At 47.9% G+C, this 23,175-nt stretch overlaps 2 protein-coding genes across 4 annotated transcripts in view; one reads left to right on the top strand and one right to left on the bottom strand.

The window, feature by feature from the left end:
* TTLL11 (tubulin tyrosine ligase like 11) overlaps positions 1-1,767 on the bottom strand; it is a 50,689-nt gene extending 48,922 nt beyond the window's left edge. For both annotated transcript variants that reach the window (XR_010073402.1, XM_063353109.1), the window contains exon 1: positions 1,377-1,767. Coding sequence is in view for 1 of the 2 variants with exons in the window: in XM_063353109.1 (XP_063209179.1) it covers positions 1,377-1,733 (357 nt within the window). In the remaining variant the exon portion in view is untranslated. The remainder of the gene's footprint in view (positions 1-1,376) is intronic.
* Positions 1,768-10,945: 9,178 nt separating this feature from the next.
* Positions 10,946-23,175, top strand: part of LOC134523804 (carboxyl-terminal PDZ ligand of neuronal nitric oxide synthase protein-like) — a 36,972-nt gene continuing 24,742 nt past the window's right edge. Inside the window, exons 1-2 of one of the 2 annotated variants that reach the window (XM_063353193.1) lie at positions 10,946-11,258; positions 15,145-15,216. In XM_063353193.1, coding sequence (XP_063209263.1) covers positions 11,154-11,258; positions 15,145-15,216 — 177 coding nt within the window. In that variant the 5' untranslated portion in view covers positions 10,946-11,153. Of the gene's footprint in view, positions 11,259-15,144; positions 15,217-23,175 lie in introns of those variants that run through there. The other variant, XM_063353194.1, reaches the window with a different exon arrangement.

Below are 23,175 nucleotides of genomic sequence, written 5' to 3'. Positions count from 1 at the left end.
AGCCATACTCTTCCTGGCAAGGAGGATATACGTCTTCATGGTATTAGGTATTTGGGACATTATGAATAAACACAGGTAATATTTACTGCCACTCGGTCCTCCAGAAAATAAATTTGTAGTGTTTAACTCTGAGGTTAGGAATAACACAGAATACACTGTCTACCCCAAGTCTGCAAAAAATTTTGTTAAAAAAAGCACCAGGTACACAGAAATATTATTATCTTGTGAGGCTGCATCCCAAAGGCAGCTTTGTAAAGTGGAACAGGTGCCATAGCTCACACTGCTGCACACAAAGAAACAGTTCATCCTCAGGTTTTATCCTTTCGCTTTATGTCCGCTCCAACTTCCCTCTTCCAAATGGATTACAAGTACCCTTTTTCTTACAGAAGTTCCTCAAAAAGCTCCTAGAAGCCTCCTCAACTTCTATAAAGCCATTTATAAAGTTATCATGGAAAGAAAATCTTTACAATTTAGCATCTATAATAAGATGTATATTAGAAATCTCTTCAGGATTTAAATAAGGAGTTCCAAAGCATCAGTTTTGTTCCAGCTCCCATACTGTCCCATCTTCAGTTCAACATTGACAGCCTGAACTCCTCACACAGCACAGAGAAAATATACCACTCAAGCTGTAGGGAAAAAAAAAAAAAAGAAGCCATGCCTTCTCTACATGCAATAATTTAGAAGGCAAAAGCCTGTTATGTATGCTTTATTAGGTGATTTAAGATTATTTCATTCATACACAATGCTCTTTGACGTGCCTTCAAGATAATCTGCGATGCAGAGGCTTTGCCACGGGATCACACCGCTGATCTGCCAGGCCATACCTTTTGTTGACTGTCGTGAGCCTTTTGCCACGTACCCGTCCCATGAGGGAAGGGTGAAAGGAAAGAAATGCAACTCAACACAACGTGCCAAACATTTCTACATAGGGGTAGGTTTCTTTCTTGCCCTTTCCAATGATCGGTTTAAGCTTTGAAGCATAATATCCGATTACCCCTATTTTGGCTTGCATAATTGGTGATGGCAGCCTTGATCGAGAATCAGATCAGCCTCCAGACTTGACATCTAATTAGAAATAACCCCAGGGTCGCAATAACACCAGCTAGGATGAGCCCCGGCTACAGGCGCCTGCTTCGGCGCTGGCTCAGGGAGGCAGGAGGCGGGGGGCGGGGCGGGGGGGGAGCACTGCCAGAGGCAGACCCCTGGACAACGAAGGGAGGTTTCCCCCGGGCCGCCAGCAGAGCAGCGGGGGGAGCGGAGGAAAGGGCCGGAGCGGGGCTGAGCGCTGGGCCGGGGCCCTGCCGGAGCCGGGGGCAAGCGGGGAAGGGGAAGGCAGAGCCCCGGGAGCCTCTGAGGGCCGGGCGGGCGCTCACCTCCCTCCAGCGCAGCTGCCTCAGGCTGATCTTCAGCGCCTCCAGCGAGGTCTTGGCCTTGGAGCTGTCCACCGTGACGCGGGGCCGCCGGCCGGCGCGACCGCCCTCCTCCCCTCCGCGCCGCCCCGGGGCCCGCCGCCCCCTGCCCCGCGCCGCCCGCCCGCCCGGGCCCTGCGGGACGGCACCGCGGCGGCCCCGCTCCCGGCCCGCCACGGCGGGCAGCGCCGCTTCCCCCGGGGGCAGCCCGGCGGGCTGGCCGCCCTGCGGCTCTTCGGCGGGAAGGGCCGGGGACCCCGGGGGCTCCTCCGCCTCCCGGGCCGGGGCGCAGCCCTGCGGCGGGGCCCCGGCCGGCTCCATCCCGCCGCGCTGCCTCGGCCCGGCCGCCGCCCCCGCTCCCCGCCCGTTGCCATGACAGCCGCGCGGCGGACGGGGCGCGCGAGGGGCCAATCGCCGTAAGGCGGGGGAACCCCGCTCACTCCGCCCCCCGCCGGCAGTGACGTACTGCGGCCGCCTCCGCCATTTTGGGAGCGGGCAGAGCAGCCGGCCTCTTCCGGGGAAGCCATTTCGGAAAGGCGCGGGGCGGGGCGGAGCCGCCATCTTGGAAGCGGGCGGCGCCGGGCGGGGAGTCTGCTGCCGCCTCAGGCCGGGGGTGTGGATCTGGCAGCCGTTGCCTTTGGCCACCGAAACCCCTGCCCGCGTGGCTTAGAAATTAAATCAGTTCCTTACCATGCAGTGGAATGATTTTCACCTAAGACAGGAGGGCCCAGTGCCCCTACTCTGAGACAAAGCCCTGCTTGGGGACCAGCACTGCAGCTCAGCTCTGGATTTTCCTCAGCGTTGTCCAGTAACGACCAGCTTGCTGTCCTGGACTAATGTCCATTGTGTGGTTTGATTAGTTTCCGTGTTTTCTTGTATTGTTAATCAAAAGCCGCCTGCAAAGGCAGTGCTGAGGCAGGTGGCTGGCAGGGGGGGTGCTGGGCCTTGCTCTGAGGGGAGCGTGGGGGCACAGTGACTGAAGGGCCCCTCGGCCCTAAACCCTCCGGGGTGCTGGAAACGTCTCCCAAGGTGGGTGTTTCCATGGACTATTTGGTGTTGCACAGTTTCAGCTGAATGCCGTGCTGCTAGAGTCACTCTAATCTCTGGATTTTAAACACACTTAACGTTGCCCGAGTGAGTCAAACACAGCAAGAAAATATGAAAACCGCTTTTTACAATGTCAATAACATAATGAATTGTCTTATCAGCAGTTAGATAAATCCCTCGCAATATTAGTTAAGAGGTGATGAAATTGAGAACATATGACTGAACCGGCCGTTCTCCAAAGAGTAACAAAACCTGAGATTTAGGGAATTCAGCAGTGCAGGGCGGGCAGGCGGTGGCGCTGTGCCCCGGGAAATCCAGCCTGGCTGCGAGGGACTTGGGGTTTAGATGGGAGTTTGGGAAAGGGCAGGAATAATCAGGATTCTGTGTGAAGGAGCTGTCACTAGGGTCATGCTCCTGATATGGAGCAGGACTGAAACAGGACATCAGAGGAAATCATTTAAATGAAAGCAAAATTATTTAAAGTGCAGGAGAAAGTTAGGACTTCCAGTTATCCACGAGTCAAAATAAAAAGGTTGTGTCGAGACCAAGCTTCTGACTGTGTAACTCCTCCAACCAGGAAGATATATTGAATGTATCTTTCATCCTGCTAGGTCAGGTTTTAGGAACGCCTGGATTAATATCTCATTGTCACCTCACATACTCCCTGGTATTTTATAGAAACCAAGACATGAGACACAATGTGCTAGTAACTGCGATTCTGTATGCATGGACCCTTTTCCACGAGTCAACAGTAGCTTATAAAGAAGAAAGTTTAATCACCAATATACCGTACGTCAACAGCAAACTAGAGCTTCACTTGCAATCCTAACTGTACCCATATTTTTTCAGTGCGTCACGTATCTTCTGACCATTAACTCTTGCAGGCAACGAAGAAACTAATTAATTAATTAAATACAGTGTTGTGTCTTACAGTGTGAAGTGACCAGGAAGGCTGAGGTCACGTAGCTCGCTCTTGGTTTCTATTACATTATGTGCATTATTTTTTATAGCTGTGACAATTCCTAATTAAAAACTCGGAAGCATTTCCCTGTGCCAGCGGGAGCTCAGAGGGGCCTGTAACTTTGGCAAGGCTGATCTGTCCAGGTGGTGTCTTTTCTGTGTCCATCATTGAAGGACACATCCTGCTTGTCTCACCAACCACCAGCAGATGTTAGTGTCTGCCAAGTGGAGTGTGATTTAAAACGGTGACCTGACTCTGACTGTCTCTTCTTTTACTGCCTGGCTCCCGGATGAACATTTTTTAACATACATTAGAGATTTATCCTCACCAATGTCAGCAGTGCTGAAGGAAAGCCAGGGAAATAGTTAAGATGGGCCAAGGCATTAAGAGGCTTCGGAGCATGGGAAATACCAAACAAAATGATTGCAAAGCAGGCATGTTTTTATATCTAATTATTCTATATCCATATTTCTTACAGGCTAATAATGTACTAGTTGTTTCTCTACCAAAGAGGCTGTAATACATCATATACCTGTTTTGCGATGTCTTGTATGGATAAAACCTTCATTTCATGTGGAGATAAATAGACACGGTCTGTAGTGTGCAGCATGAAGTCAGACTGCACATAATATTCAGGTACTGCAAGGTAGGGGAGTAAAGTATAGGTTGAGTAGTAATAAGGTAGCAAGGTACATGCAGGAGGAGAGTGTATCTTGCTGAATACTGTAAGCTGGATCTAGCAGCAGGAGACAAAAAATATGAAACTTCAGATCATCTGTCCCCTGTGAGAAGAGAGGAAATTTAAAGTTACCGTGTGCTCTTAAACACAAATTTATTTCCTGAGACCCTTGCTCAGAGGGAGTTGTTGATAAGAACAAATTGTTACTATCTTGTGACAACAAGTGAACAAGAATGTGTATTCTGTCTAGGAGAACTGTACATCTGTTAGACTGTGCTGGGAAAAATATAAATGATTTTTTTTTTCTGAATCATCTTCCAGTGTCACGGTGGCAATGGTATTTGTAGGCAGGACAGAACAAAGCGTGCTCTTCTACACAGGAGGGAATTTGGCGGAGTGTTGGTATACGTGTACAGTTATTGGCACAATATCACGTACCTTCAAGAGATACTTCAGTTCCAACCTCACAGTATTTTGGCCTTGTACGAGCCCTGATCTAACCCTTAATGTAATGTCCCTGTACTTTTGTTAAATTCAGGATATCAAATATAACAGAGGTGCTAGTCTAATTTTATGGGAATGGGGAAGGACACTGTTTGACTGTACAGTATTTTACTCATCTCTTAGGCCAACAACTTCACTCTCATTTACCCTAAATTGTAACTTACTGGGTTATTACACCATGACATGGTTAACCTGATGTTTGTGTGTGGAAATACATGCCTTCCCATAATGTGCATAGCTAACCAACTGTCAGATCCAAGGATGAGTCTGGTAACAAAGCAGTTTTACAGATGCAGACCACTGACAGGTAACATACTGGAGTATCACTCCAGAGATGGGCCTGTTGCCCTGAACTGTGCTAGCAGGAACTCTGCATGTATTTGCAGGAATATTCTCACTGAAAACCTAATTCTAAGAATTACACTTTCCCAGACAGTAAACTGAACAGTCTTGAGTTTCACACATGATAATGTGCTGATATAAGCAACTCATCTTGAAAGTGAACTGTACTGCCAACTCGTGGTATACAGAAATCATGAGTCAGACATGTGAACACATCCCGTCAAGCTTATGAGTTTAATAAGTAACATTTTTCTTAAATAATAAATTTGACTACTTCTAGTAAGCTTTTTGGTTACTGAGTCTGGGTCAAAATTTCTAGCTTTTATCTAGCATCATAAGGCAAATAAATGTATTTTTCTATATTTTTCTTTTTAAAAAGATAGCCAAGATAAGGAAAACATTATGTAGCATGTAATTTGCAAAAAGAACATACAATCTTCTTAAAATACCATATAAAACTGGTCTCTTGCCAGTGGCAAAATAATAATTATTTGCAGAAATACTTTAATGTACCATTTTGAAAAAGAACACATTCCTCAATCTATTATATAAAAAAAAAATTACTCATTAAGAACTATCCATCCATCTCCGAGGTTAATAGTTCCTTTTGCAATGATGGTGAATATCTTCTTTCAGTTGTGCTTTCCCAAATCAGTAAGAAAGCAATGTCTCATAAAATGAAAAGTCAGAAGAAAACATATCTAGTAAACAGACTCCACTTGGAAAATGTCGGTGGTGGTGTTATGCTTCAGACTGGGTTTAAATCTGTATACATCAACCTATGCTTCCAATGCTTATGTTAGACCACTGAAGATTTGTGGTTGACCTACATATGCAAACAAAACATTTGCTGCATACTTGGGGTGGGGGGATTTGCATGATAGAAGATGATGAAAATATGCATAATTGTGGATGACATTTTTCAGTCCCGAGTCCTGCTGCACAGAACTTTGGAACTGGCCATGCATGAAAGAGGCTTGCAATTCTAATGGGCAGATTGCCGGGCTGTGCTGCTAAGCTGAACCTTCTGCTTCTTTTTGAGCAACACAAATCTGGTACAATCATCTACCCGAGCAGACCCTGTACTTGCAGAGGACACATATGACACTGAGGGGGCCGAAACAATAACAGTTCCACATGTCACATCTGAGTTCATGTCATGTGGCAGCTTCACAGACTCACTTAAAGATTTTGCTTGAGTTTTCTCTGTTTTCTTCAAATCCCCAATACAATGGAGGGCAACACCAGACAGTTTCAGTCAACAGCACCTAATTTATCTATTCTTGCTGCTGTATTTCATCACACAGCAGCATTTATAGGACATGGTTGGTGCCCCCAGGCTTACTTGGTTAAACAAAGATTTGAGTTTATCACCTAGTGATCATGAGTGATAGTTATCTGATGTAAGGCAAACAAGAGGAACTGCAGGTCAAAACACATTTCTGAACTACTTCATCCATCTTTATTTTGATAATTCACCTAAACAGAAAAGTTCAAGTTTGGCAATAGTTGGGGTTTCTGATTTGTTCCCATTTTTTCTGTTAAACTGAAGCTCAAGATCAATTTGCTTAAATGAAAGCTGGGCAGTTACATAGTAGGGAATATAAATCTTTACCTCCCTCTGCTTCCAGATCTTTTTTTTTCACTGTGTGAGAGCACAGCTTCCTAGAATAACAGGGAACACACGTACATAACGCTCTGACCAAACTGGTAGCTTTGCGTGACAATGTTGCATGGTTGTGGAGAACTACAGATGTGCTGTTCCCCTTCAGTCTGTGTCTTAAGTTTTGATTTCTGACTGTCTTGCTGTGTAGTAACACTGCTTAACTTTGCTTCCTTGAGTAAAGAAAGGAATTGTAAGGGAAGTGGAATGTGTCTGAAATTTTGGAAATCCAACTGCAATACACAATTTTTTGCCTCCGCTAGCAGAGCACATTATTCCCATAATATGCTGTTCTCCCCTTCCCCCACATCAGCTCATCCTGCTCTGTAGGAGGAGGGTACAGAAGCTGGCTGTTAGTATTATGCATAAAAACAACTCCCAAACTCTTAAATGACTATTATATATACTCCAAAGTCATTGAAATTAGTGAGAGGTTTTATTGCTTCGATGCAAACCCCAGATGATTCACCTGTATTCATCTTTCTGTCCTATAAAGCCATCAGTAAGTCAGTGAAGTCCCTTTGGTCTTAATTGATGAAACTTCACAGCAGTAAGTGCTGTTTCTAAGTAACTATGAATTGGGCATTCTGCCACTTTTATTAAATGTGTACAGAAAAATGCTGCTTTCAAGCAAATACATATCTCCTGGACAACGGCAAGTGAATTCAGCTGCTAAATCTCAAAGGGATGTCCACTGGCACACTGCAAGTCTGCTAGCAGGACAGTACACCGCAAATTTTGCTCTAAAAAGTTGCACCAGCACAACCAAGTATTAATAACGTTGATAAAGTCGCATGACAAAACCAGATCTGCTAAGATAGCAAGATAGTGATTTCCTGTAACGGAGGTTCTGTCTGCCATTACTGGATGTCTGTCTGGTTGTTCTTGCTGTGTCACATCTTATTTATCATTTAAAATATTTGCAGCTCTGCTGCGCAGAAATAAGTGCTTAAAATGGTTAGCAGAAGGGAGGACAATTCCTTGGCATCGAGACCAGGTGCCACTGGGAAGCATGCAGTGCCTCTGCAACTCCTTTACCCAACTTGTGAAGGTGGGTTTGGAAGAAACCTGACAGGATCAGGCGGGAGCAACAGCTGCCTTCCCTGCATACCAACTGATGAAGCGATTAAAGAACACCCTGCATATAATACCCACTACCTGATTTATACCACATTTGAGTTCTCTTCAAAAAATGAAGCTATATAGGAAGAGGGATTTCCATGCAGAGTAAATGTCACCGCAGGCAGAAATGTGCATCCACGTGAGAGAAAAAGGAAAGAAATCTTGGTAGGCTGTGCCTGGAAAAGAAAGCTGATATCAACCTGTTCTCTGCAAGAACACTTGAAGCTGTGAGCCAAGAAGCTGTCTTTGGTGCTTCACTCCTACTGTGTTCAGAGAAATGGGACTTTCTGTGTGTGCTTTGCACATCAAAGGAATAACTAACTCAGTACCTCCATCTGATGCAAACACCCACTATGAAGTTTGGCTAACTGTTCGCATCAAGAAGGGGTAATGCTAGTAGGGGTTTGTTTATACTAAATCCGTGACGATGTACTGTGTAACTGTTTAATTCTACATACTTGCCCAGTTTTATTATCCAGAAGAAAAGGCACACAGCTTTCTTACTTGCAACGGAGTCAAAGAATTTTCTTTGCTGAACAAACTATAAAGTTAACAGCTTTTTAAGTTTAGCAGCCTTCAAACTCAATTCTCAAACACAGATTTAAACCATTAACCTTAGAAGAGCTAAGCCCTACAAAAAGTTCACAGAAGTTAATGAACATGGAATATTAAACACCTCCATTCAATTGTGATCTAACACAGTCTGGCACTGCAAGCTTTATTAAATCACAGTTGCCTTATTTTTCCCAGGATTCCCATGAGATTTTTCGTTCCATTTACCCAAAGGATTTGATAATCTGCAGGATACTGGAAAGCACCAGACAGAAATAAAAAGACCGCTATTGTTGTTTCATCCTGTTCTTTCTATCGGATTTAAAAAGACGTAACTATCCCAAGAGAAGTCCATATGCTCCTACTTACATAGGAATGTTCTTGTGGCAATGGGAGGGTAATGAGGAGGAACTTTCAGCAGCTCAGCACCATGACAGGTTCATGCATGCCTCAGTTAAAACGCAGTATTGCAGAATCAATGTAGACACTCACCAGTAGTGGCTGTGTTGGGTTTATTCCCCTTACTAGTTGAGCTTTGCTGGCGTTAGCATCAAAGGAAGCACAAGCATAGGCTGACTGGGTGGCATCTCCTCCTCTGCAGGCTTAGGAGAACCAAAGCACTGAGTCTTGCTCAATCAGTCCAAGGACAGTTGCATACAAAATCTAGGTTATTCATTCAGGTCAACAGATATTTTTTAAATCAAGGTTCATACAAGATAAGAAAAGTGCCGTGAAATGTTTTAAGTACACACTAAACAACAGCATAAAGACCACACAAAAAAATCACCAACAAAGAACTAGACTGATGAATCCGCAGGCGAGATGCGTATCTAGAGTAGCATATTGGACAGAAACCAATTAATGTATTTACATACCTGAAACAAAACCCATTTTGAGTTACGCCATATAAAAGAGGGATTAGCATAAACATGTGAATATTTAAATGGAGAGGTAATGCAACGCTGTAACTTGGAAGAAGAAAAAAAATGGCAGCCTGTCTGGAAACAGAAAAACTTAGCAAAGACCAGAGGCTGACCACAGAACCCACCCCAGCACAAGTGCCAGAACGAGCTGCTAATACCACAAAATACTTGAACATGTAGGGTCACAGGCAGTGAACCAATATTAATTCTTTGGGCTTTTTCTCCCCCTCTTAATTATAAGTTTCTGGATTTTTGGCTCTTGCCCATTTCCCACTGACTTAGGAGTCCTCAGAGATGCCAAGAAACTCAGGATGATTATGCTCCTGAGACAGAGACAGGGAGTTGTGCACTGTCCACCTATGGCCAAAATTTTCTCTCTTGCTAATGTGAAATCCACATTAAAAGGTGGTGTCCAACAACGTTCAAGCATCTGCCCGGGGAGTTATCTGTATGATGAAAAGTTATAACTGATCACTCAAAAATTAATTCTGGGGAACCCACATGAGATCAGCCGGAGCACCTATAAGCCTCCGCTCCTTGAATTATACACAATTCCCATTTCTGATCATTCCTGTAAAGGGCGAAGAGCATAACAGCCAGAAGACAAGCTTTGCATCTCGCCATCACAGCGGCGCACATGTCTCTGCACCCACCCCTTTGCCGTGCTGGTGCCTGCAGAGAGCGTGGGCACAGTGGGCCTCCCAAGGGACGCCCTGCATGGTGCCTTGCCGCCCAAAGTGGGAAGGAAAGACCCTGAGTGCACCATTCTCATGTGGCAGCTGCAGTGAGGTCCTAGGCCATACAATGGTTTGGGTTGGAAGAGACCTTTAAAGGCTATCTAGTTCCAACCTCCCCTGCCATGATCTTCAACAAGATCAGGTTGCTCAAAGCCCTGTCCAACCTGGCCTGAGATGTTTCCAGGGATGGGGCATCCACCACCTCTCCAGGCAACCTGGGCTCGTGTCTCACCACCCTCATTGTAAAAAATTTCCTCCTAATATCTAGTCTGAATCTACCCTCTTTTTGTTTAAAGCCATTACCCCTTGTCCCATCATTGTGTACACCATCTTTTTAGATTTTTCTAACACGGGAAATGGAGCAGGTGCTGCTGACAACATACAGCGTGACTTACACTATCCAAAAAAGCAAACAATTTGATTAAGGTGAGACTCCATCCGTAAGTGCTGCAGTTAGGAGCATGGTGCTGCCGCTCCCAGTCAAGGCAACACCTACCCCAAGGCGTGCTCAGGACTCTTCCTCACGATACGCTTACAGCCGAGAACCGGGGCTTTGGTATTTTTGTGTCCTCGGAGGTTATGTATTGAAAAGGCATCATCAGGCCAGGACAGCCCCAGACACGCGGGAGGACAAACCTCCATAAGCCAAACTTCAGCACGATGCTTCGGGTGTTTATCCTCCAGCCTACAGAGAAGACTGCACAAAGCAGAACCTCCCTTCCAGAATCACGGGGCTCTGCTCCTTCCAGAGGGCCCAGCCCGGCTCTCACCGGCCGCCCAGGCCAGCGCCGAGACCGGCACCACCGAAGCGAAGGCGGCGCAAGGCCCGGGGCGCCGGCGGCCGGTGCAGCGGAGGTAACGCCGGCCGGGGAGCCCTGGGCGCCGCCGCGGCCGGGCACGGCCCCGTGAAGGCGGCGCCTTTCCCCGTGGCGGCCGGAGAGCGCGGCGGGGCCGGCCGAGGCGGGGCGGCCGCGGGCAGGGCGGGCTCCCGCCGCATCACATGAGGCAACTTGGGGCCAATGGCGCCGCGGCGGGGGCCGGGGCCCCGCTCGCACCCGCGGACGCTCATTCAAAACGCGGCCGGGCTCGGGCACCGGCAGCCCCGTCCCGCTGCCCCCCGCGCCGCCCGCCCCGGGGCTCGGCGGGGCCGGGCGCTGCCGGCGGGGATGCCCGGCGGGGCCGCGGCCTGAGGCGGCCGGCCGCCCGCCGCCATGCCGGTGAAGAACCGGTACAACCTGGTGGACGATGGCTGCGACTCCCGAGTCCCGCTGCACAACGAGGAGGCCTTCCAGCACGGCATCCACTTCCAGGCCAAGGTGAGCCGCGGCCGCGCTCCCCCCGCCCCGGCGGCCCCCCCTCCCACCGCCGGTCAGAGCCCCTCGCCCCTTCCAGGCTCCGGGGGCTCCCCCCGCGGCCTCTTCGCCCCCGCCTGTTGCGGACCGACCTCAGGGTCCCCCCGGCTGGGGCGCCTGGGCCGGCCACCAGCCGTGGGGCATGTGCCGGCCACGGGCCCGGTGGCACGGCGGGGCCAATGGCTCCGTGCGCTCGAGGCCGGGGCTCACCGTGCCCCCTCCAGCCCGGCCCGTGGCACCTCTGTTCTTGGCTCTGCAAGTCCCCCTGCGTGTCAGACTGAGGAATCCTAAAGAAAACACCAACAAATTATGAAAGCCTTACATTTAATTCCCACAATCAAACAGGTCCTTGCTCTTTTCCTAGTATTTTCTCAGCAGTTTATATCCTTAGAAGCCGCCCGTGTGCTTCATTTGAGAACTGATCTGGAGAGACCCCTCTGACAGCACCGGATGGACGTACACGTCCCTCGACCCGGTGCCTGTCCTGTCCCCTGTCGGGCAGGACCCCAGTCCCGCTGCGGTGACAGCTCTGTATTCCCCTGGAAACCAGCACATTTTACATGCTGCTTAAAACCCTGCCAGTGCCGCCTTCCATCTGACCTGTTCCCAGCATAAAAAGCTGGGCAGGCAAGGGCTTCGTTTAAATGCATGCTGTCTTCAGGTATCAGAAAGAAATACTGATATTGTCTGAAATTTTGTATCGATCATAAAGAACGGTCTGGCAGCACAGCATCACTCTGAGAAAGTGACTCCATTGGAATTGACATTCTGTAGACAGCACAGGGAACGGGTTTATAATTCAGTTGACAAGAAGAATTGCATTTTGCTGGAGCAACTGTAGGGTTCCCTTCCCCTCTTTGCAGGTGGCCTAACACAGATTAGAAATGGAATTCACGCCTGCCGTCTCCTGAGCTGGAAAGAAGGGGCATATATATATTCAAATAAAGCTTTGAAATGCGGATTTTGGTTTTCCTGCTAAAAGAGCTGTAAGACTTAAGCAGGATATAGGATGGATCTGAATAGACACTTAATCATGTACTTTAAAAATCTCTCTTCCATAGGGGAGAAAAACAATTAATCTTTGTTTTCTTTTTTTACATTAACATTTGCTATGCTGCAGACTGTGCTGAGGAGAAGAAAAATCCTTATTTTGATTTTTAAAAGGTGTGAAGCAACTGTACCTTTAACTGAGTGAAATGGGCTTCTTCAGATTGACAGCTTCAGGCACCCAGAGCTATTCAGAGAGTGGATAACACGCTGTTAAGATGTGTGGATCTGAGATAGGGTTTGCATTACCTTAGTAACATGCTTGCTCAGTTCTGCTCTAAAGTCTGTCTCTTCCAATTAGGACGCTCATTGTGGGCACATCAGTCAGCTGCGACTCTGACAATGACAAGGCTGGAACTGGCTGCCAGGTGTCTCGCACCGGGCAATCTCACTGACCATGTTCAGTCTCTAATCTCCACATACCAAACTGTCTTACTTGCCCTGTAATCTTCAGGGACAAACTTCAGGAGGTCGGCACTGGGAGCTGCTCATGGGAAGGTGGCTGTTTGTGTACAGCTTGGTGAGCTGGCAGGGCTCTGCGTGGGAGCACGAGCACCCAAACTCTGTGGCAAGGCCAAAGCAGGGAGTTTGGGAGCACCTCTCCTGGCTCAGCAGTCACCAGCTCTCCTTTTGCCCCCATCTATTAATTTATCTTTGGTAGCATGGGTCCCGTTCCCTGCTGCAGCCCTGTTGTTTGCAGACAAAAGGCCAGCCGGCTGCACTGAATTAATCTGGATTACCTGTGACTGCACTGACAGCCACCACGGAGCGGGGAAGGAGAGGCGGAGAGACCAAAGAGACCACAGATCTGGAGCAACACGGATGTGCCCTCGCCACCAGGGCGGAGGGAGATCCTGGCTCCATCGCTCCCTTCCCTGCTGCCCTCAGGCTCTCACGGTTTGACTCTCTTGTCGTTTACCAAAGGCTATAGCTGAACTTAACCGCTCTTAAAAATGCCATTTTGCAAAGGCATTTACAGAAACATCAGAAAAGCCAGATGACCTTTCAGATTGCTCGTGGTGTTTATTTCAAGGCAGGCAAAAGAGCAGTAAGTACTGAGCTAGGAGAACTCATCTCTGAAAGCCCTATTAAATAGAAGTTTTTCAAGATAAAACCCATTGCAGGCTGCAAGCATTACACTAGAGAAATAAAACTAGAACTAAGTAACAGTGATAGCTATGGGGCTGCTCTTGGGGAAGTATTTTGTCTCTGTTCATATGTATATTATCAACCTGAATGTTTGCAGGGTCTTTAGCTGCCCGTTCTCCTCCTCCTCCCCTCTCTGCAGAGGAACAACTTACAAAAAAAAAAAACCCCACAACTTGAAACCACACACTCAAAAAACAGACTCAATTTGTGAACGAAATCCTCTTGAGAAGGGGACTGAGCTATGTAAACTGCCCTCTGCCGCCCACTAACCCGCCTGTGATGGCTGTGCGTATACAGGCTGTGTGAGATGGAGGGAGCCGACAGACCCTGCTGGGAGCCTGCCATGGCTGAGCCCGGCACCCTGCCCCTTCTGCCCGAGCCGCAGCACCAGCCCACGCTGGCAGGACACTGGCATTTCTCACCAGGCCACTCACCCTCTCACTCAGATGGCATTTTTCTTGCCCTCACCAACATGCCCTTGATGTGCAAGTCTTTCCTCAGAGCTGTGAGACACACCGCTTTACAGCATTAGTGGTGACACGCCAGGTGACTGTCCAGGACACCGCATGTTTTCCTCATTCCCAAGGCTGAGCTGGCAGCTTTGTGCCTCCCCTGCATGGCAGCGGTTCCGGCAGCACTCCTGTGCATCTGTGCCATGTGTGCTTTCACTGGTACCACCTTGTTGCAGCAGCAGGTGACAACCACAGCCTGCTTTGGCACACAAGCATTACAACCCAGCGTAAGGGAGAGTACAGGCAGCACAGGGCATCACACATCGGAGGGAGAAACGCCCGCAGCAGGAAGCCATCTGCCTGCAGGTCTTCCCTGAAAACTCACACGGCATCAACAGCGTCCCAACATCACAAGGGAGGGACCGGGCAACTGGCTTGCAGAAAGCTGTAGGTGAGGCGGTAGAGGTGAAGGTGCTGGGCACCCGCCCTCCGCCTGTGTCTCAGTCCCCGAGTGAGGGGCCCCATGGCCCTGCCAGCGCTGACGCTTACACTGAAATGCAGCCACCCACTGCCAAGGGCAGCCGCTATCACACTGGTGCAAGCTCAGCCAGGCAGCTAGTTTAGGGCAGCAGCTCCTGTAAGCATAGTTAAAAGCAGCTGGGGTAGGACACAGATTTGAGTGGGTTTACCGGGGTTCTGCAGACAGCTGAGCTGGTCCAACCAAGCAGGGACAACAGCATCCAGAGGGAAGATGGTCCAGACTGAAGAATTAGGGCAGAATCAGGAGCCTTTTCCAGGAAAGCTAGTTGCTGCACATCCTGGCAACTTTCCAACTCTTATGTGCTTTTAGCTACGAGTCTTTTAAAAGCAGGTGTAGCGAGGAAAGACAAAGGATGGACAGTCCCATTTTCAGACCCGTGGGATTGTAACTTGATTAGCAACAGACACTGCTCTGCAAAGCACTGGTAAAGGCGCATCCAGAATCCAAATGAGATCAGAAGCTCACACCCGATGTTAGAAATCCACAAACTTCTCTCTGACTTTGATAATAGTATCCACAGCAGATATTCCTATCATGTCCTGGGTCAAGAGAGTCTAACCAAGCAGGGACTAAATTAACAAAAGATGCTGCTTGTTTTGAAGAAGCCTACACCATTAACTTGTGCATTACTTTACAGACATCTCACTGTTCTGTCTTTCAGTACATCGGTAGCTTGGATGTACCCAGGCCCAACAGCCGCGTGGAGATTGTGGCAGCCATGAGAAGGATTCGGGTAAGTTCCAAAGAGCTGAACCCCCCATGGAATAAAAGGTTACTTTCACTGGAGTGATTTGGTAGCAGTGCGCTGTTCTGCATTCCCCCCCACCCTTCCCGTCTGGAGCTCAAATCTCAGCACAATCAGGGCTGTAACGAGATTCTCCAGAAATTCCCAAGGCATATTAGGGTAGACCCATCCTCTGCTCTTTGCAAAGGGATCAGTTAGCAAAACTCAAACATAAAACCTCATCTCTGCTGAGCAGGTATGGGGATTCTCCTTGAACCTAAGAGATTTATTTAGCCTATTTGGGTTTGTGTGTGTGTATGAAAAATGAGATGTACTCAATCTGCTCCACAAAAGCACTTGAATTCATTGGCAATTCCAAATATATTATGTTATTATGTATTGAAATATCAGTGGCCTGGCAGATGTTATGGATGTAAATCCCGTCAGACTTTGTGGATTCTGCCGCTCACAGAATAATTTGCTGCTTTCCCCCATCCTCCACTAGTGTTACAGTTCCTGTTTCTCATCATCAAGTCTGTGCTCTTCTTCCTCTATCCCTTTATTCTTCAGAACAGCCTGTGAATGGTCACCAGATTTAGCTACGATTAGCAGGGTGGCTAGCTTACATCTGCTTCATGTATAACCGGTTCAAGTGTATCTACCCCAAAAGACAGTGCAGCTGTTGTGCCTGGCTGAAGTTTTGCAGGGGTCTTAATTCTGAGGCTGTTCGTGTGTCTCACATCAGCTGAAGCAGGTTTGAGAATCTTCCATTTAAAGCTTTGAAGGGATTATCCTATTTCCCCCCCCTCCCCCCGCAGTGTTTAACCATCTAATTTTCATTTAGAATAGCGCTTTTTAAACTTAGCCTGTAACTGGCTGGGGAGCTGATGTATTCATCTCCAGCCAAGCTCAGAAATGACATTCCCCTGCCTTTGCCTGCTCAGACTATTAGCACAGCTCTTGCTCAGAACGCAGTGCAGCAGCGATCTAAATTGCCTGGTTATTTATGGAACAGGTGAACATCTACACGAAGCCAAGGCAATAGGTGAGGACTGCTGGGGCAGGTTAGATGCTGGCATAACTGTTGGTAATTTTTGATCTGAATCAATATCCGATTTGACACTGCATTTCTGATCTTTGACCAGATAACAGCCATGTAAGAAAATGCAGGCAGTACTTTAGTATCAGTTGCTAGAAAGTGTTGCATTCTGTTTTCACACCTGCTATTGCCATGATGTCTCAGGGGTGCAGTAACATGCTTGGGTGCTATGTGAGGCATACAAGAAATCACTCTGCATTCACAGATGTTAATCTTATCACACAGTATTTTTAAAGTGGGCATCCTGTATTCTATACTGGGGTTTTAATCTTGGAAGCCCTTTCCAAAAAGGGAGGGCTTCCCTTTTCATGTGCGTATTGTACAGCAGGATCTTATTCAGACACTTCCTGGCTGCTGAGCGGAAGATGCTCCTCTATTGAAGATAGTTAATTGGCACTGATCCTTAATTAGAGCATAAAGAATGAACTGGGAGGTCTTTGAAGAGACTTCTAGTGCATAGAGTACACAACCTAGGAACTGAGGAAAGATGGGGGTTATTTATGTGGCGTTCATTTGCATGCAGAGGCCTTGTCTATACTAGAGGTTTTTCCCATGAACTCTCAGCAGCACCAGTTGCAACTGGGAGGAAACACTGGAAGAAGCTAGAAACTAGTATTTTGCGACCATCTTATTGTGAGTGGTAGCGCCTGTTTGCACTGCAAGAGTGAGGAAGGTCCTGCAGCTCTGCCAAGCATTGGCAGGGGCACGTTGTGCTGAAGCTTTCATCCTTTGTGCGCGCCAGTGTTCCACTGGAATTCTCTACTGGAGCGGAAGAGAAAAGTCACACAGTACAAGCCCCAGCACAACATTTCCTATGCTGCTCTCTCTGCCCTGCTACATGGGAGGAGACACTTGAGCTGTCACTGGAGCAGTCGGTGACGGAGCCAGCAGGGTACGGGCAGGCAGTTACTCATGGCTTCTGCCACTCCAGAAGGGGACCGGGGAGGAGGAAGATGAGGAGTCCCAGCCCTGTATTTTTCCAAGCTCTGGCAGAGCTGGTTACTCTAGTTACTCATTAGTAAACTGATACAAGCTCTGAAACTGCCTTCCTACTACTATGTCTGGTTCTGGTCTCCAGTCTGTGATTAAAAGTGCTTGCCGCAGGGGAAAAAAGCCTTGAGCTGCCTAGCACTCAAAGTTGTCCTTAGAGTGTGGGGAGAGAGAGGGTGGTAAGAAAAGTAGCAACTCCAGTTGCTAAGTTTGCTCCTTGGCATCTTACTGTCCCACGTTTTGTACTGGGCTCTTTTTGCCAGTTGCATATGAATTATGCCAGGGAGCCTGGGAGGAGTTCAGTGGTATTCTCCACATGTTAGCAGGGCAGTCTGCTTGCAGACTTCAGGACACGCAGAGCGTACAGACTATAGGACTTTAGTCCTAGAGAGCCTCAAATGACATGTTTTAACATTAGTCTGCCAAAATTGTGGTCTGCTCTTTTGCAGTAGGTATTTAAGATGCACTCTCATAGTAAAGCTTAAATCCATATTCCTGAGTGAATGGATGCTCGTAGAATCGCTAGCAATACTCCATTAGTCACACATTAGATTCCCATTTCATAACAGGCTGGAAAACCTTGTCTCATCATGTTCTATGCTTCCACTGGAGGGAATGCAAATGCAATAGGTAGAACAGGGAAGCTGCTGTTCTTAGCTTCCCATTATGCAGAGCTAGACAACTTTAAGTTTGCTAATCCTCCCTGTGGATTATTAGCTGCATACAGCTGCCATGTTATTATATGATTGTCAGAGTTCAAACTAATCCCTCTACCTCCTCTTGCCCTGGCAGGGGAGGTGATGAAATTAGTTTGCTACTTGAATAAGAACCCCGTGCTCTGACAGACATGTCAAGTTGCTGTTTATGAGAGTCCAACTCATCGCGCAGCTCCTGGTGCAGGCAGGCGTTCCTCCACCTCCCAGAGAGAAGCCACATGCCGCATCTGCCGTCTCCCACTGCCCGAGGCCATCCAGGTCCGCACATCTGGCAGCACCCGCTCGAGCTCCTGCATTCGGAGTCAGCGTTCTGGTGGAGCTGGCTTTCTGCTGAAGTGGAGTCATCTGCAGATATTTGAGCCTTCTCAGCACTCTAGGGAGCTTATGTAAAATACAAGATTTTTCTTCACGCAGAAGTCAAGTGGCAGCTAATATGAAGAATGTGAAAGTCCTCGAGGGTCCAAATAGCTCCCTGATTCGGTGGGGTCACCCTTTCCCTAGACCCACTACTCCTGCCTGCCTGTCAGTGAACAACCAAATAGCCAAGTTCTTCCCTTAGCCAGCTGAAGGCTCATGGTGAAGTTAAGAAGAAAGATGTGGAGCCCATAGTGTTTCATGTTATTGAAACAGTAACAAGAAAGCTTTGCTAAAGATGCTTACGGGTACAGGCTTAGGGGATAAAGATGAGTTTTGTAAAACGCAAAACATTTCCTTGATGCTCCTGAGGTTGCTTGGGAAATCGTGCCAGGAGACCAGGGAATGGATGGCGTTGTGTGAAGGGTTAACATCACAACACGTCCTGCATCCATTCTCCAGCTTCCGCAGAGCTAACACTGACCAGAGGAGAAACAGTCAGTTGCCACCTTCCTCAAGCAACACTACCCTCGGTGCAGCACTTCACAGCCAGTCAAGCAGCCCTAGCAAAATGCTGCTATTTTGAGTGGAGAGTTGTGCAAGGACGTGGTAGGAGTAAGTGTCAAAGCCTGTCATCACCGCAGACAGCCTGCTGCCAGCAATTCCCCAAGTTACTCCATTTAATTACCTTTAAGGCACAGGCAGTTTCCCTGGAATTTGCACTTAAGATTCTACAAAGCCTAGAAATTTCAGATCTGTTTGGAAGGTCTGTCTTGGACCTGGGAAAATATTAACAGTCAGAAAGGAGACAGATGTTGGATTATTTAATCATCTCATAAGGGAACAGCCAACTGGTGCTGCGCCCATCCAAGCACCAGGGTGAACAAACAGGAGGTAGGCATCCGGACTAATGCATTTCTTCTGTTATCTCCATATTTCTTAGGCTTAATTTAATTGAGAAGTCTTTTTCCCCAGAGGCCAGTGTGCCAGAGAAGCAGAAACATTTATCAATCTTGACGCAGGACACATCAGAAATGCCTGAGTTCTCCTTGGCATGAGAACCAGGTTCTCATTTCAGCCTCCCTCTTATCCTGATCACTCTTGCTGCATCCATGCTCTTAAGCAGAGTCTCAAAACTTTGCAATTTCTCCACATGGTATCCTAGTGAGGAAGTGCAATCCATCCACGCTGTAAGTCATATTGACTGCCAAATATCAGCTGGTGGTGGTGAAGCGTGACATGACATCAGTTTAAAATCAGGATGAGTAAAAGTTACAATCCTGCGGTGCAGCCTTGTGAAGCAGAGGCGGCAGGGACAGCTGCACAGAACCTGCCTCTCCAGCACCCCGGCAGCTCCCAATCTGATAGCTGGGCTTCACACTTAACGCCATACCAGGCTGTAAATTGCAATGGTTTGTGAACAAATGTGGATGTCATTTGTCTGCTGTTACTACAGAAGGGGAGGAACCAGCTTGGCAGAGGGCAGGGTGATTGCCTTCAGCCATCTCCGTTTAATTTATCTCTGTGTGGCAGACTTCAGAGATAGAGATGTTTCATAGACTTGTTAATGAGATTCTTCTAGAACCCAGCTCCTTCAGTTTTCCCAGGCAGACAGCCTTCTTAATACCCAAGAGAAGTTCACCAAGATAACCGCTGCATAGATTCCTCTGATATATTCTGCCTGGGCTATTATGCTTGTAGCTAAGTTTTCCTGCCAGCTTCATGTTAATCTAAGCTGGAGTTGTGATCAGTACTAAAAAAAGATAGAAGCTGAACTCCCAGCTGTTGGATTTCTTGGTTAGTCTTTGCAGCCTCTCCCACTATAATGAAGTTATTTGGTCTGCTGCAATTACAGCCCAGACTCAAGTGTGGAAGCGCAAACCGTTGGAGCCCTTGCCCTGGTATAGACCTCTGTAGCTGCATGCCAGGATCAGTTGTTGTTGGATGGGAGTTTGTTCTGCTGCAGTTCCTGGAGGGCTTTTCCTTTCAGCCTCTTTGGAAGAGCATCCAAATGCTCAGCTAATGGGCTGGGCTGTGAAAGAAAACAATCCTAACATCTTAAAATATTTCAGCAGTCTTCAGTCTGCTGGTGTGGACCTTTCATTAGTTCTCAGAATGCCATGCACCTTCCTTTCATTTACAGGAAGGTGCAGGAAAAACAGGTGCCAATTCTTACCCAGTGAGCGTGTAAAATACAAGCATATCGTTGTCTGCTCCAAACTGCTATAGCACCCTGAGCCAATTAAAGACACAGCTGATAGTACACGGTGGTGGTAGGGAAATGCTCGTTTACTAGATGCTTTATAGACAGGAGAGCTGGCCATGGCAGTTCACCCAAGACCTTCAAATAAATAGTGTCATCACATAGTGGCATTCACTAGAGCGCCTGAGGAACAGTACATAGAAGATAGTCCCATGCTGCGGTCATGGGTCCAATCAACATTTATACTGACAAGCAGACAGCAGACCTTATGGAAAGATGAGAGGAGGACTTCAGAGACAAGCTTCCCCAAGCCTGTACATTTCTCTTCCTCCTTTCTCCTCCATACCAAAAGGACAATGTATTTACCCCAAAGTACGCTCCAAGAGAGCATCTTTTTCTAGGATGCCTTCCCTGCTTCTCTGGAGGGCCATGCAAGGGTTGCTTACGCTGATATTAGACAGAGCATATAGCCTCCAGGAAAGAGCAGTGGTTTTAGATATCCAAACCCAGTATACATAAGCATGTGCAAACTTGCACTGATCCCTTTTGCAGAAAGTCTGGTGTCAGTTTTGGCTCCTCTCCAAAGCAGAAGCCCAAGAAAGGCTCCTGCAGCTTCACACAGGCAGCACATGATCAGACTATAGTCAATCCTTTTCAGCACAGCCTACAAGTCTACCACAAAAAAAAACCTGAGGACCTTGCACTAGTGATTTGGAAGGAGATTTGCAGGTGATTGTGGATGGCTTTGTGTCCTCTGCCCATTCTCTGGATCGTTCTGTACTTCTGTCTCCCTGTCCAGCAGCCCGCACACCCTTAGCTGCCCCCTGCTTTATTACGGGAGACAACCAGGCAACACAGCAAAGCCACAGGCACAGAGAAGAACAGTCTCTCAGACAGGCAGGCTAAGAACACTGACATTGGCAGGAGGGCATCAAGAGCAGAGGGGATGGCTTGGCCCCAGGCACCCTTGCCATATGGCCCTTCCCTTCCCCAGGCACCCGGTGCCCTGCGCAGGGCCACGTCCCATTTCCCTGCCCGCCTGCAGGGCTGCCCAGCTCCAGGCACTGCTGTCACACACCACTTACTCCCAGGGTCCCATCCATGACAGGCACCTGAGGCAGTTTAAGTTTTCTACCATACAAGATTAAGCTAATTGGTTTTACCTTTCCAGGCCCTGGCAAAATACAGCAAGTGTTTTCAGGATGGTAATTAAGTGTTAATTGCATCTAAGTTTAGCCCTAATGCCTCATTAGTTTGTTTTCCTCTATTTGTTGCAGCTATAGCAGAGCCTCCTGCACAGTGATGGGGATCAGGCTGGGCTTCCCAGGAGGCAGAGGGGTCCTGCAGCATGCTCTGAGCATCCTACCTGAGCCACGCCAGGGAGCCTCTTGCCTCCTCCTACACAAGAGGAGGAGATCTGGGTGTGAGGACAGAGACCCTTGGACCTGAACGCTCTAATTAGCATCTAGGCAGCTGCTCTGGAGGGGTCTCCAGTGTCCCTAGACACACGCATTAGCCCATTTTCATGATACAGTGCATTTCGCATCCCTTCCTATTACTCCTTTGCTGGAGCCTTCACCACTCCATCCCCCCTAGCAGGTTCTTTGCCCTGTCCCATGCCAGAGGACTAGTTAGTGCATTTAATAAGAGCAGGCAGCATTGAAACTACTATTATTCAGTGTCCTGCTCTCCTAAAAATCCTCTTACTGTTCACACTGCAAATGGCACCTGAATTTGAAATCCCACAGTTGGTTCATTGGTCTTTAAGAAGATAACGGACCTGACAGATGCCCTTGGGAGGGAAAGCCACCTTACATTAGGAGATGACAACCACATCACAGGTCTTACCTTTCTGCAGCACAGGCACTGCCAGGATGCGGAGGAAGGAGATGAGCCCTCTGGCAGAAGGTCTAGAAAGAATCCATTTCTCCAGGCAAAACAAGTGGCCTCAGTCTAAGACTGCAGGGTCTCCTCTTACAACATGTAGAGATGTGATGTAGAGCCACAACCTCCCAACCACTGCTCCTTACCCTCCTCCCACACCTCCTGCAGGAAGGGCTTCCTACCCTGACACTGAGTTTTATAGCCTCTCTCCTTTCCCAGTATGCCCTGCAGCCCTAATTAGTCAAAACACCTGGTGGGACTGTATCTCCCAGAGGTTCTTTGCCATAGAGGCTCGAGGAAGGGAGAAGGCTGGGGTTGGAAGGATGGGTGATGCAGGTGCAGCTCCTTAGGCCTCTCATATGGTCTCCCATCCATGGTTGTCTTGGCAAGCTCAAGTGTGTCTCATGGATATACTGCTTTACTAGCCTTACAGAAAATTTAATTTTCATAAACTTAAGAAATGGCTTTAAAAATGCGGAAGCTGTTTTTCTAGAAGAATTAAGCCTGCTGTGTCTTAAACTAACCTAAGCTTGCTTTATCCAGTTTCTGCTCTTCACATTATCATAACGCAAAGGGAAGAAGCTCTTAATGAGATGTTTTTGCGGTGGCATCATGCACGGTGTTTCTAGGCAGCATTGTGTAGCTATGGTGGAGAACTGACTTCACTCTGCTTGTACGTCTTGAGTAGGAGGAGAGGAATAAACACCTCTGAGATTACACGA

Source organism: Chroicocephalus ridibundus, chromosome 15, assembly GCF_963924245.1.
Source record: "Chroicocephalus ridibundus chromosome 15, bChrRid1.1, whole genome shotgun sequence".
Taxonomy (NCBI): Eukaryota; Metazoa; Chordata; class Aves; order Charadriiformes; family Laridae; genus Chroicocephalus; species Chroicocephalus ridibundus.
The sequence above is the reverse complement of the archived record's forward strand: the minus strand, read 5'-3'. Positions and strand labels throughout refer to the sequence as shown.